Source organism: Grus americana, chromosome 25 (assembly GCF_028858705.1).
Source record: "Grus americana isolate bGruAme1 chromosome 25, bGruAme1.mat, whole genome shotgun sequence".
Classification (NCBI taxonomy): domain Eukaryota; kingdom Metazoa; phylum Chordata; class Aves; order Gruiformes; family Gruidae; genus Grus; species Grus americana.
Window position 1 is genome coordinate 1,191,446 of NC_072876.1, and position 14,723 is coordinate 1,206,168.

Genomic DNA, 14,723 nt, shown 5'->3' on the forward strand with positions numbered 1-14,723 from the left:
CTCATTCACTTGTATTAAATCAGAGACATCAAGAGTCTTCCAAATCAGTCTTTGGCAGAATTAATGCAAATAATGGATATGTGAAGTACACAATGGCTCTAAAAACCAACATGCACCTTCTCTAGGAAATGTCTCCCACAGCTTTGTGTGATCTGCAAGATGTGTTTTAAGGCCTTTCATAGTTTCTACTAACAGGAAAAAACCCCCCACTGATAAAAACAGCAAAACGATTACTTACTTTTGGCCGACTTTGATCGTGTCCGTATTCCCTCATCCATATTAAATATTTCTTCTCCCTTTACCCTAATGTCCTGAAGTCGCTTGTCATCTGTGTTGATGCCATACTGAAGGAGTTTACACAATGCTACAGAGCTGGGAAGCAGGAAATAGGAAAATTGCAGATCAGAATTTCTTTAAACTGCCTGGCTTTCACAGTGAATTGCGAATAGGGAACACATCTCCAGAGCAGACATTCAGATGCTCTTCTTTCTACACTGTTGCCAAGAACCAGCATTACAGAATTTTCCTATTTCTCCTGTTTTATGTCAGCATCCAAAACTGCACTCATCTCCTGACCTGCACAGCTAGCCAAAAACTGACAAAGCTTTGGATTAGACACTACCAAACAGCGCTTACACACATTAAAGTTTTTTCCAGTTCAGAAGGGCCCCAAGTGCAACTACAGGCTGGGCAAGGAATGGATTGAAAGCAGCCCCGAGGAGAAGGACTTGGGGATACTGATTGATGAGAAGCTCAATGTGAGCCAGCAATGTACGCTCGCAGCCCAGAAAGCCAACCATGTCCTGGGCTGCATCCCCAGCAGCGTGACCAGCAGGTCGAGGGAGGGGATTCTGCCCCTCTGCTCCACTCTCATGAGACCCCCCTGCAGTACTGCATCCAGCTCGGGGGTCCCCAGCACAAGAAGGACATGGAGCTGTTGGAGTGAGTCCAGAGGAGGCCACAGAGATGATGCGAGGGCTGGAGCACCTCTGCTGTGGAGACAGGCTGAGAGAGTTGGGGTTGTTCAGCCTGGAGAAGAGGAGGCTCCGGGGAGACCTTAGAGCACCTTCCAGTCCCTAAAGGGGCTACAGGAAAGCTGGAGAGAGATGGTTTACAAGGGCAGGGAGTGACAGGACAAGGGGGAACGGCCTGAAGCCCAAGGAGGGGAGATGGAGATGAGATGTGAGGCAGAAATCCTTCCCTGTGAGGGTGGTGAGGCCCTGGCACAGGTTGCCCAGAGAAGCTGTGGCTGCCCCTGGCTCCCTGGCAGTGTTCAAGGCCAGGTTGGATGGGGCTTTGGGCAACCTGGGCTAGCGGAGGGTGTTCCTGCCCATGGCAGGGCATAGGAACTACATGGGCTTTGGGTCCCTTCCAACCCAAACCAGTCTGTGATTCCATGATTAAGTTTAAACACACTCCTGAACCATCACGTGCAGATGAAGATGGAATTAAGAGGAAAGCAGTGGCAAGAAAGTAGTAATTTGGTTGATCTGCAGCCATGAACATCTCTTCTACTTCAGTCTCAAAGACCTTTTTCATTTCTGGTGCTTCGCAGCTCTGCTACACTCAGATCTTCTAGTTTGCTCCCTTGATATCTTCACGTGTTCTTTCCATCTCTGCTGCTCAGATTTCTACTCCACACTTTCAAACCTTCTCCAGTTCCAGGCTGTTTTCAAGCCATACTGAGAATGACTTTTTACTACAGGCTAAGGCCACCAATTTATGCTTGACTGAAACCTCTGTCATGGCTCCACAAGTCTAAGTTTTGGAGCTCCGTGGAACTCGCTCTTTTTGTGCTTTCACTTCACACCCTCTTTCTCTCCCACCCTATGTCTCTGAGGTCCCATACTGCTGGTTTGGACCCAGATCCTACATGTCACCCTGAGTTGCCCAAAGTTTTCCCATCCTTTCGTCATGCAAGTCAAGAGCAAATAGCCACTACTTCAACCTGCAGCTCAAAGAGATGGGGACTGATGTGCACAGAAGGTGACAGCTATCTTTACATTCCTTTTACTAACTCTGAACAAGATGGTCCTCTGAGCAGGTATTGCTTTTCTTCCGTATGCAGAAAACACCTAGCATTTTCTAATGTACGATAAGAGTCACCGTAAACAAGCCAAATCAAAATGTTTAATGTAGAGTGGAGACCCATCAAGTCCTCCATACACAAATAGCACTAATCTTGGACAATATGGAGACAGCACTGAACAACAAAGTTTAACCTTGTTCTCCCTGTCAGCGTCAGCCTTGGCTTTTCCCTGTGGCCAGAAGCGGTATCAGGGGATCCTGCATCATCCCTGCTCTGCCAAAATGGGGATAAACCACTGCCCCTTGGGGTGAAACAGACCAAGTGTGACTGAAACCAGCACCAGACCCCCAAATCAGACTGCCTCTTCTTCTGCGTGATCACTCACAAACTTCCACTTTAAACATGCTTTTTCTTATTATTTATTCCACAGGCTATTTGACTCCCTTATAGCAATAACACACCAACATGTACTAACAAGTGAGTTAACAGCTGGTGAGATCCCTAAGAGTGGTCTGTTAGGCTTCACATTTCCAGAAAAATCAGACAGCAGCTGCGAAAAAATTTAAATTAATACAGAGCATTTCATGCCTTGGAATATAGTACTCAGCCTCCACTGGAACACAAGTGTGCTCCTACAGCAAAAGGGAGAAAAAACTGTTTCAGCTGATTTCTTTATTGACTTTTAAGAGATCATTAAATCAACAAGAAATCACCAAATTCTCTTAGGAAATCCTCTACGATGCCCTGAAACTCTACTGTAGTCTGTAAAGGCAGTTTCATGTCTGGGAGCTATTCTCATCCCATTCACAGAAGTTCAATCTCAAAAGCACTCCTGCGCTTGCAAGAGACACCCCCTTCCCCTTGGGTCACCCTGTTCCAGCACAGAAACACCAGGCAGCAAGAGGAGCACTTAGATGAAGATCAGAGATTGCTCCAATTACCACGGCTCTCCTGAGCTGAACTGACGGTGCAGGAAAAAATTAATTTTTTCCAACACTGGCACACATTAAGCCAAGCCTGAACCAGTTCCCCTTTCCCTCATACCCAGTGCATTTAATTGCAATGGGATGATCAGTCAGCTAACGTTAATGCACGGATCCTGCTGATAAAAACATCCTACCTGACTTTGCCTTCATATTGCCCATAGAACAAGTGCTGCCGGCTCATCCATTCGGCCATTACGAACTCCAAGGCCGGCTTGCCAGTTGGTCCGGGGAGACTACACAGGAACTCTAGGAGCGGTTCCAGTTGTGAGTGAACCAAGTGAGCAAACACCATGATCAAGGACTACAGGAGGAAAAAGGAAATGTTAGCTGTACATAATTTAATAGCTGAAAATGTTTTATCAAATATTCAAGTAACTGCGTTTTCTGCAAGCGTACAGACTGTGCTTACCAACCCCAAGAGGAAGACAAAGTATAACCCTCTGCAAGACACCCTGTGCCTCAAAATCAGGCAATAAACTACTACAGTCAACAGCAGTATTTATTCCCCACCAAAACCACAGCAGGAACAAGTTTACTCACACTTATGCCCCAAACTAACAAACCTTCCTAAAGCAAAGATTAAAAAGCTATTTAAAAATATCATAGGTTGCAGCTGACTTTTGACTAGCAAAAATATATGGCAACACTCAGACACTGCAACTGTCCCCGTTTGCTCAAAGGACCAGAAGCCATACACACGGTTCTATACGCAGAGCTCTAAATCTATGCATATGTAGCGGAAACATGTCTCATCATCAAGCTAAGGAACTGGTCTAGAGCCAGAACCCATATGCTCTTCCCATTTCACCCCAGGACCACCCTTCTCCCACATCATAATTCAGCAGCACTTTTCCAATTCTGAGTCCACTCTGAACACAGATTTTAGGGAAAGAATTGTAAGTTTTAGAAAGGTTTTTTTTACAATATGCACCTTTACAGTCCAGGGGTAGAATGCATACGCTGCGTATGTCTAAATGTAAGTCTCCCAGTCTGAGGGCATCTCTGTAAGCTTCCTCGGGGAAAAGCTGCCCACCTCCAGAGGCCCATCTTTCACAAAGAGATTCAATATTGTGAAAGGCTTGTTTCTCCTTCCCTGGTTACAGGGGCTTTATCCTTCAGATTTAAGCTTCTGGATCTTTTAAATCCAAAAACAGGCAAAGTGAGAACCATTCTGAACAGTTCAGAATCAACAGTGTTTCCAAGGGCAGGGGAGGGGAGAACATAATCAAGGCTTTAAGATGAAATCTGTGCTGACATCTGAACGGCCTTCTTGACTCACCACGTGCTGGCTTGAAAAATGCACATACAAAAATCACAGAAATACAGAAGATAAAAGGGTTAGAGCAGAGTGAGCCTCAGCCAAATGCCACAGTGGGGGCAAAGGTGAGATCTTGCCAGAGGCAGAGCTCCTCAACAGTGCCAGCAAAACACTGGCTGAGAAACCAGCTGCTACTGAGAAACCAGGGCAGCCATCACTAGATGCTTTTAAGGGCACAGACAAGAAAGACAGGAGAGAGAATGAAGACCACTGGTATAAAAATCATTCCATAAAAGCGCCACTAGAAGTAGGTCAAGGCTACAAGAGATGGTGATGCTCTTGTCTGGCCTCCCACCTGATACAGGCCAACTACACCTCCCATCCACCAAAAGTTCATCTTGTCTCAACTCCCAGGCGTTTATCCTTCGAATACAGTACAAAAACACTCGAAAACATGTGCTGCCTTTGCCACATCATCCATACCTGGGCAACTCTTGTCCCCTCTAGAGGTTCACTGCTTGCAAGCACAAGATCATGAGGAACTCATTTTAAGGTCTATTAAAGCTTACCTACAAGAACCTGGCTTATCCCGTAATCCGGACAACTCTGTATGAGCAGAGCAGGCATTTTCCTGACTACAAAAAGATACACAGAACCTCCAATTGCAGTAGCCATAAATAATCAGGCACACAACTGAAAAAAACCCGACAATTTCTTTTCCTTACACTTCTACTTATTCTCCTGGGTGCCCAGCCTGCTCACCTGCATTACACTGAGCGTCTCTGCTTGTTGCATTTTGCTCAGGATAGCTCTCAGGATCTGGTCCAGATTCTCTCCCAGCTCACTTCCTGCTTTCGAAATTAAAGTGGAGACCAGCCTGCCCACAAAGGCAGCGGTGAATTCTGATGTCCTTGGATCTAGAAGCTGGCTCACCACCTGCATCACATACCACAGTCCATTGTGGCCTTGCTCATCATGCCATTGTGCAATTTGCTCCAGCGCCACCGAGACGTAAGCACGCAGACACTCGCCACCGTTCTAAATGGGAAAAATTATCATGTTAGAATTTCTCTTTCTAGGTAAGGGAGCAGGGAAGTGTGGGAAGACATCTCCTTTCATCACCCCAAAAAGACCCTCGGCCAAGATGAAAACAATGGGCAAGCTGGTGGCATCTGTAAAAGATCCGAGCTCTGTAATGTGCAGTAAAATGAGTGCCTAAATTTAAAAATAATTTCTACGGACTTCAGTTCATTATCAAGTACAAAACTCTTCACTGCCCAGGCAGCTCTTAAGATCATCTAGTAAATACAAAGACAACCCAAAGTGGCTGCAGTTTTGTGCCAGTCTTGTTACCCAGGGAAATTCCAAGAGATTCTAACGAACGAGAGACAAAGACAGCACAGCATAGCATGAACAAAACGCAACCAGCAGCCAAGTTGCAATCTTTTTGAATTCTTCTTAAAACAAAGATCCAGCAGAGCAATGAGCATGCTGGTCTCCAACCTCTTCTTGCTAGTATGTTGTTTAGGGAAAGCCATTTCTATGGTCTGTATTCACGTGCCAAAGGGTAGCTGGCACTATAAAACTCCTTACATAAGGAATGAAACCAGCTTTATTATTTATATGCCAGCTAGTAGCTGGAATGAAAAGGCACCCTGCACTTCTAGCCTCTGCTGCTTTTTCCTTCTTGCTTAAATACTCTAAAGGCATCATCAAGTAATAGCAGAGCCTGCCAAGAAGCACAGCTCAGGCACTACCGCTGTTGGAGATGAATACTTGCTCTCCCTCCATTCCATACCTGCCTCAGTCAAAAAGAAGTTTGCCCTCCCCTTCCCACCCAGATGAGTACAGGAGAAAAGTGCTAGAAGGAGGAGGTCTAGGAGGTCTTTTGCTTCCCTATGCCTGAGCGTGTTCCTCATGACAGCCTCAGCCATTCCTAGGTGTGATGGAAGTTACTACAGGGGAAGAAAAGCAATAGGGTTTTGGGTTTTTTTCATTTGGGTTTTGTTTTTGTTTTTTTTTTAATGTCCTCTAGAGCCCTAAAATAGAAAAAAAGATCAAGGCTGCTGCTTTACTCACTCTGGTCCTCCAAATTAAGGAATGATCTGTTAAAGTCATCGCAGGCCCTTGAACAGCAGTACTTTCATGATAAACTGGAGGTGGCAGAGACTCCTGAGGAGCTGCTGATATGGCTGCTGGCAAGGAAAGCCTGGGCTCCCTTAAAGGCTCTGCAACCTGTTTACTTGGTCACCTCTCTTGGACTTGCATAGCCCTGCAACTCCTCACAGCGTTACCTGCATAGTAGCATTGTCATCTGTGTTCAAGCTGCACTGAGCCACTGCAGGGAATGCTTGGCAGATCAGGAGCTGGGACAGAGGAGGTTTTGTATTCCTCACAACTGTGGTCAGTATATCAATAGACGTCTGAAAGGAAAACACAAACAAATGCACTGTTACAGCAGTAGCCATAGAACACTAAGTCAGCGTTACCCACCACTGGTGCAAGCATCAAAGGCATAAACTGGAGGGATGTGAGCCAGCACTGCGGTCACATCCTGATTTTACAGTCTAGAATATTTTTTAAATCAGAGAACCTTGGAGTCATGCACCCACAGTGTCACTGTATTTGACACGGACACATGGTGTGTGCTGTAAAAGTTCCCAAGGCACTACAAACATTAAAAGCTGCGTAACCACTTCAATATAGCAAACAGTTTCATGGTACCCTGATGCATGCTAATCAGCCAAAGAACTGTTCTAGCTGACTTGTTCCATTTTGTTTATATTGATTTAAATTTACTTTAATTACCCATGAGCAATTGTTACAGTTCTACCAATCAATAGGCAGATTATAAGCATATTGATAAAGATGTTTATGGGTTTAAATCCGTACAATCATTCTACACAGTCAATGCTTAATCTTTTATAAGCTGACTTTTTATAGAAAGGGCAAACCTGTATAATTTATCTCCAGCAATTTATACATATGTGACATATAAATCAGAAAAAGCCTTAGAAAAAAGTGCAAGGAATAGTCGTGTAGCCTGCTGGAGAGCATTCCACCAGAGAGGAGACTGTTATCAGTGAAAGATGGCTACATCAAAGCAAAATGACTCGGGATTCGCTACAGAGACTGGAAGAAGGCCAGAGGAGCAGTTTAAAGTTAACTTTTGGAAGCATCTCCCCCCACCTGCAGTTTGCCTTCTCTCCACAAAGAGACCTCTACCAATGACTGTAGTCATTGTTCCAAAGCAGGTTAAAAGCAACCTTTCTACTCTTCGCAGACCAGCCATCCTCTACATTAAAGAACAGGGAACCATCATCTCCAGCTAAGACCATGTACCACTGTAGCACTTACTGCACAAAGCCCTGCTGGGATCTTGTCAGCAGGGGCCTGCATGATGCTGACAAGAGTTGGTATAAGCCTCATCTGCATTGGACCCTGGCAGGCTTCTATCTGAGCTAGCTCCTTAAAGATATCTTGGGCAAGAGAAGCAACAACTGGATCTGGAGAGAGAAAGCACCATTTACTAAAACATACTAACAAACACATCTCAATTTTTGCTACCACTGTTTTGAATAGGCAAAGCAGCAAGTTTCCCTTCTAGCTTTACCACAGGAATCAATATTTACTCAATTAGCATTTAAGTTTTCAGCACCAGGATTCAGTAGCAAAAACAACTGTACTTTGAGAATGTAACTTGAATGCGTACCATTACTGTACTTCAAAAATATTGCAATCGTGAAGGGGCAGATTTTGTTCTCCACGCTTGCTGTAAATGCTGGGTCTACCGTACAGACAATGCACAGCGTCTCCATCACAAGGTTCAGGACCTCCGAACTGAACTGCGTGGCCAAGTGGATCAGTCCATCAAGAATGCTAGGAAGGAAAGGCTGCAACACATGGGTGCTCTCAGAGATCTTCAGCTGGTCACAGTAGCTAGACAAGAAATTTGTGATACAAAAGTACATATTGAATATATTGAACTGATATATATATTTATATAAGGGGTTATTTCAAGCCACCTATTCTTTTTCCTTAAGTTCACTCCTCTAGGACTTTCCCCATCAGTCTACTATTCCTCAATCTCTCAACAGCTCAGCTATCTTTCCTCCTCATTCCAGCCTCAATGGTTCGCAAAGGCAGAGTTGAGCCAAGCGATGTTAAAAGCTTCCACCGCCTCTTAGTAACAATTATAGAATCATAGAATCCCAGACTGGTTTGGGTTGGAAGGGACCTCAAAGCCCATCTAGTTCCAACCCCCCTGCCATGGGCAGGGACACCCTCCACTAGCCCAGGTTGCCCAAAGCCCCATCCAACCTGGCCTTGAACACTGCCAGGGAGCCAGGGGCAGCCACAGCTTCTCTGGGCAACCTGTGCCAGGGCCTCACCACCCTCACAGGGAAGAATTTCTTCCTATTATCTAATCTAAATCTCCCTTCTTTTAGTTTAAAACCATTCCCCCTTGTCCTGTCACTACACTCCCTGATAAACAGTCCCTCCCCATCTTTCCTGTAGCCCCTTTAGGCACTGGAAGGCCGCAGTTAGGTCTCCCCAGAGCCTTCTCTTCTCCAGGCTGAACAATTCTTTCAAGAACTCTCCACCAATGGAGAAAATAAACCTTGAGGAAAAAATAGTCTGAGTGAGAGACTCACTGCTTACAACATCTTTAATCACCATGTTCTACAAGTGAGCTAGGGAAGAAAAAAACCATTTCAGGAATAACTAAGTTGTAAGTCTCTGCCTTTATCATTTCAGTGCAAACAGAAGACAATGTGGTTTTGGGGAGTGGGGAAAAGTAGTTCTTTTGTGTGGTTTTTTTGTGTGTTTGTTTTTAAACTAATGTTCAGTTCTCACATCAGAATCAATACAGCAGATCTTCCCTTTTTCTTCTTGCAACTTATTCACAAAAACAGGATGCCAACACCACAACCCCAAACATCCCTTATTGCTGCAATTTGCTCCACAAGCCCATATTATGTCATTCAGCCACCTTTGACTGAATAGGAGTAATTTGGGTTTCATTTTTATGCTTTCCATTGCTACCTAGTTCTGCTTCTCTTTGAGACTGTATCCATCATAACAATTTATTGTAGCCAACCTTGAATCTCAATTTCATATTCCTCATTAGACTTATTCTATTTTGAACCTGCTTGCTTACACTTTTTAAGTTGACATCTATCTCATTAAACACAACTACTTCCAGTCTATACAGAAATATTATTAATAGTTTAACATACCAGGTTTTTAAGTGTAATTTATATCACCTATCCCTGGGGCTTTGGAATATCTTAGGGTTTACTCACCCCCAGATAGCTCTGACTGCAGAAATTCGGACAGAAGGAGGCTGGGTTTCGTGCAGACCACTGACAGTAGCTTGCAGGAACTGCTGGATTAGTTCTGGAGACATCGCCACTGTGAAACGGCTGGCGGCCCACAGAGCACGACCCAGGAGAAAAGGAGACACTGAAACAAAACATCCAGTGGTTTTAGGGTAAGCTTTACGAGTTTAAAATTACAGCTGATTACATCCATTATCCCAAATTTTGTCATCCCAGTAGGAAAATGGTAGGCCATGACACAGAAGACCAGTATGCAGACATATGAAGAATTTTTGTTCACGGGCAGATCCAGTTTATTTCTCTTAGTTATTTCAAAAAACAATTTCTCATTTGTTTAAAAAAAACCCTAAAACATCTTCCCGCAACTAGTTACACTTGAATTTGTTCATCAATACAGCAATACAGCTTTAGTGATCACCAGAACAAAAGTAAAGGAAGAGAATGAAGGCTTTTTCAGAAATTCCTATTCATCTAGCTCAATATTCTGTCCCCAACAGCAGCAAACAGCAGAAGTTTAAGCGAAAGAATTACAGAACCAGAGCACGTATACCATGATCTTTTACAGATTATTCTTCTAGTTTCCAGCCACCACCTTGTAATTACAGAACATAATGTTCAAGAGCACCAGACAGTGCATACTCATTATCTACTGACTTGTCTACACTTATCAAGGTATGAGGTATGTTTATTGCACTTAACCCTTCTGCCCTTTCAGGCCAAAAGTATCCTTATCTATTTAGGCTATCCTCAAACAGATCTCTCTATTTCTCAGCATCTTTACTGCCATTATTTATACTCCTGCAAGTATTAAGATAAGGACATAAAAAACTCCATGCAAGATATATAGCTTTATACATAAAGCTTTGTTTTCTAAGCAAGTATTATAAAAAGCAAGATTTCTTTGTCTTATTACCATTACTGAGCATTAAATGGACATCCTCCGAGAACCACCTACATACTGAATCCAGGAGCTCCTTCTAGAGTACAATAGCTCATTTACAACCCAATACCACATATGTAGATGTATGTAACTATACGTAAATAGTCAAGGTTGGTTTTTTACGTGCACTGCACATTATTGCACACTTTGCAGACTATTTCTTCATTCAAAATTAACTCAAAAAACGAAAAAACTTCTTTGTAATAAGCTTAACAAATGTTTCTTTGATGAAAGCATCCAGCAATTTGTTTTTCTGCACTGACATGACTTAATGTGGACTCACCAATAATGCTAATTTTGGCTCAAACTTCTCAAATTTTAATTATTTGCAAGGACTCTCGAGGTCTGACTTACAACAATTCCTTTGACTTTCTTGCACACTGCTGTAAGATAACATAGAAAGCAGAAGCCTGCAGAGATCCCACTCAGCTAAGATTATTATTTGAATTCATGTGCTATGACTAGTGTCAGCCCCAGCGTAAAGAAAATGGGGTGGTACGTTGCTGCAGGAATTCTGAAGCCTGTTAAACACTGCTGGTGTCTTTCCCAGAAACGGATACAAGACAATAAAACAGCTATTTTCCACCAAGTTCCCCCACACAATTGCCGTTCCATCTCCAAGCCCTACAGGCTCAAGCGTCCAGACAACGGTGAGTTGCAAGCAACAGCATAGTGTCCTATATTCAAATGGCTTATGCTAGACCTGGTAGCACACGTGAACTCACAAGACAAGATTTATGCCCTTTCACACGCACAACGTGCACAACTCCATTTCACACCACCACATCCGCACAGCAACCCGATTCATCAGACACTTTTGTTTGTCAGAGATTTCCAAGGTCTGGCACGCAGCAGTTACTCAAGTAATGCAAGGGCATTGTACCTGAAAGGTTGAGGTCTGCAAGAACAACATTTGTCAGGAAGCCGTGCATATCAAAATGTATTCTACCATTCTTCACACTGTCTGTAATAATAGACTTCACAGACCCCAGGGCCAGCATACAAGCTTCATGTATTTTCCACCTGCAAAAGAATTCAGATGCCTTTAGGTTTTTTCCCCAACATCGCCTCAATAAATAAAAATTCTGAAGTGAAACCATAAAAGTTTTTTGGTTTAAGCTACCGCAACTGTTTTCTTGATCCCAAAGCAGAGAATTGAAAAAGGCTCTGAAAGGAATGAACATCTGCAAAAGTCAGCAAGTTGGGAGCTTGGAAACTCACCCAGGATAGGCAGTGTTCTCAATCACTTTCTAAAATACCAGTTGAATAATTCTTATTTCTGGTACCAATTTTGTTCCCATAATAAAAAAAGAAACGAGATTTTTCTATGAAGGCTTACATCTCCAGCTGTGCCATACTTGATTATTCTATGTCCAGAAGCACTGTGATACCAGGTACATTAACGGTTTAAAAATGTCTATTTTTGCATTACGTTTTGTTAATTGTGATGAAATAGGGTTATGGGCAAATACCACTTCTTGGTTTTATTTGTGAAGCAAATAACCTACTTTAAAACATATCACAATTAAGGCAGACAGGGACTCAATGTCCAATTTCTCTGACATTGAGTTACTGCTTACTATACAGAGTGGCTACTCTGCCACTAATGTTCAAAATAAGCACAAACACTGAACTAATGCAGTGTACAACCAAGAGAGAATAGTTATGGAGCAGCAACCAGGTACTCTTGCAGTTGAGCTTTCTCCTCCTATCCCCAAGTAACATTAAAAATTGCAACTTTGAAGTTCTAAAATTGAACACACACATCTGCATAGAGCACCTATATCTCTTCTTTACATCAAGTAAAATAAGATACGCCTGAAATTTTGAGCTCAATCAACTGAACAGAAAGTGAAAGTATTGCCAATTTCTCTTCAGACTGTGTATAACTATTTATCATTTCCAATGATATGTTTTAAGGAATAGTCAGGGTCTAGAAGGAGGGAGCCTGGGCACAGCTAGCTTGTGCTAGGAACGGCTGAAAGCATTCCACATGGAGATTTTGTCATCTGGCTCAAGAACTGCCGTACTTCCTTTTTCTTCTTCTAATCAGAGTTCTCAAATTTCATCCTTGTCCATCAGTAGCAGCGTCACGAAAAAAGCATGATTAAATTCTGCTGCACCCAATGCTGCAGAAGCGCTTGCTGTTCATATCAGTGTCGTTCCCTGCTGCCCCATCTCCTCACCAGTGCTCAGCACCGTTGTTTTTTGCCTGCTCAGCTTCTTGTAAATGTCTTGTAGCTGCTGCAGCCAATGCAGTTGCACTCTCATTCTGGAAATCAGCAGCCACAGCCTGTGCAGAGGGAAACGATAGCACTTATTTGTACAGACTTTTAAAAGTTGGCCTTTTCACCAAATGCCCTTCACGAAACTAGGTTTATTATTTGTTGTTATTATTTTGGTTACATCTAAACATGGAACACATTTCATACCAGCAACAGATCCTGTGCAGCAATCCTCACTGTATAGGAAAAAGTATCATCATCTTCATCCTCCACAAATTGTTGTGGATTTGCGGTCCAAACTTTTATCTGAAACAGACAGGAGACAAGAAGGATAGGGTGGCTGACAAATTCAGAACACCAAGGGTAAAAGGGAGCTTCTCTGTTCTCAGTAATCTCAGTTTTGCAAAACTACTTTCAGAATTTCTCTCTACCATAAGAGGTCATAGTCTTCAACTCATTTCTATTATATTCTATTGGAGAAACCTTTGAAAAGATGACATCCTCTCTGTTCCGAGCTCATCTTGCTTTTCTGCTCCTCATTTGAGATCAGAATTTGATGGAACTAATGACTGACCTGGAATCAATGCTACACAGTTTTATTTATAGATGAGGAATGGGAGCAGATGAATCTTTGACAGAGTGCCTGTTTTTATGCATGCCTACCTACACAAAAAGATGACGGCTGTCAGGCTTGGGAGGCCAGGAGCCACGCAGAATTTCAGTACAATTGCACAACTGTACAACACTAGAACAATTTTTTCACTATCACAGAAACCTGGTTAACCCTTTCAGCAAGATAATCCTCATTTTCACAGCATAAAACTTCATGAAGGAATGAAGAAAGAAAACTTAATAGAGTTGGGGCTGTTCGGCCTGGATAGGAGAAGGCTCCAGGGAGACCTTATCACAGCCTTTCAACACATAAAGGGGGCTTAGAAGAAAGATAGAGACTTTTTACAAGGGCCTGTTGTGACAAGGCACGGGGCAATGGTTTTAAAACTGAAGGAGAGGAGATTTAGGTGAGATCCGAGGAAAAAATTCTTCCCTGTGAGGGTGGGGAGGCCCTGGCACAGGTTGCCCAGAGAAGCTGTGGCTGCCCCTGGCTCCCTGGCAGTGTTCAAGACCAGGTTGGATGGGGCTTTGGGCAACCTGGGCTAGTGGAGGGTGTCCCTGCCCATGGCAGGGGGTGGAACTAGATGGGCTTTGGGTCCCTTTCAACCCAAACCGGTCTGGGATTCTGTGATTTGCTGTCCATTACACCATTTAGGAACATTTGTATGCTACTGCCCTAACTCCTGGCACAGCAAAGTGACAGAACAGCCTATTAGATTACAGCAGCTTCCATGCACTGAAACTCTTCCTTGGACATTAGCTGTTGTAAGTCTCTCATTTCATTTGCTTCCTACAGAAGATAAACATGCTCACCTGCTCCTCTGTGATCTGCATGTAAAGGAGGATGTAATAGATCAGCTCTGGCAAAGCCTTCTTCACTGTGCTCTTAAATTTGTTGTTTTCCAACAAGGCATGAACAAATTCAAATATGCTGAACACTAGATTTTCAAAGCCCAATACTTCACCTGAACAAAGCAGTAAGTGGGGAAAAAAAGGAACATGACTGAATACACCAACATACAGAAAGGCAGAAGTGAAAACAAAAACCATGACTGAATACGCTAATGAACAGAAAGGTATAAATGGGTGTCAAATATAATTACAGTTAGCTTTTCTGACGAGATAACGTTTATTCTTAAACCTGGACTAACAAGGGCAGCGGCAGCCCTAGGAAGATGTCTGGCCTCATCACCTTCTGCTCTCTCATCACACACCCCTCATGAAAACTGACCAAGCTCAACCTAAAATCCATTTGGTCTTCTTTTGTCCCATTACTTTTACCTCAAAATTGTTGCAGAACTCATTCCTTGAGTCGTTAGAAAACAAGTTAC

General features: G+C 43.2%; 1 protein-coding gene across 1 annotated transcript in view; it reads right to left on the reverse strand.

Annotated features, from left to right (window-relative positions):
* Window positions 1–14,723, reverse strand: part of IPO9 (importin 9) — a 43,227-nt gene that overhangs the window by 6,907 nt on the left and 21,597 nt on the right. The window contains exons 10-20 of the mRNA XM_054803895.1: window positions 14,206–14,357; window positions 12,988–13,086; window positions 12,742–12,848; window positions 11,439–11,578; window positions 9,580–9,739; window positions 7,986–8,212; window positions 7,631–7,779; window positions 6,568–6,696; window positions 5,036–5,311; window positions 3,150–3,316; window positions 239–372 (exon numbers count right to left, since the gene is read on the reverse strand). Of these exons, the coding sequence (XP_054659870.1) occupies window positions 239–372; window positions 3,150–3,316; window positions 5,036–5,311; window positions 6,568–6,696; window positions 7,631–7,779; window positions 7,986–8,212; window positions 9,580–9,739; window positions 11,439–11,578; window positions 12,742–12,848; window positions 12,988–13,086; window positions 14,206–14,357 (1,740 nt within the window). The remainder of the gene's footprint in view (window positions 1–238; window positions 373–3,149; window positions 3,317–5,035; window positions 5,312–6,567; window positions 6,697–7,630; window positions 7,780–7,985; window positions 8,213–9,579; window positions 9,740–11,438; window positions 11,579–12,741; window positions 12,849–12,987; window positions 13,087–14,205; window positions 14,358–14,723) is intronic.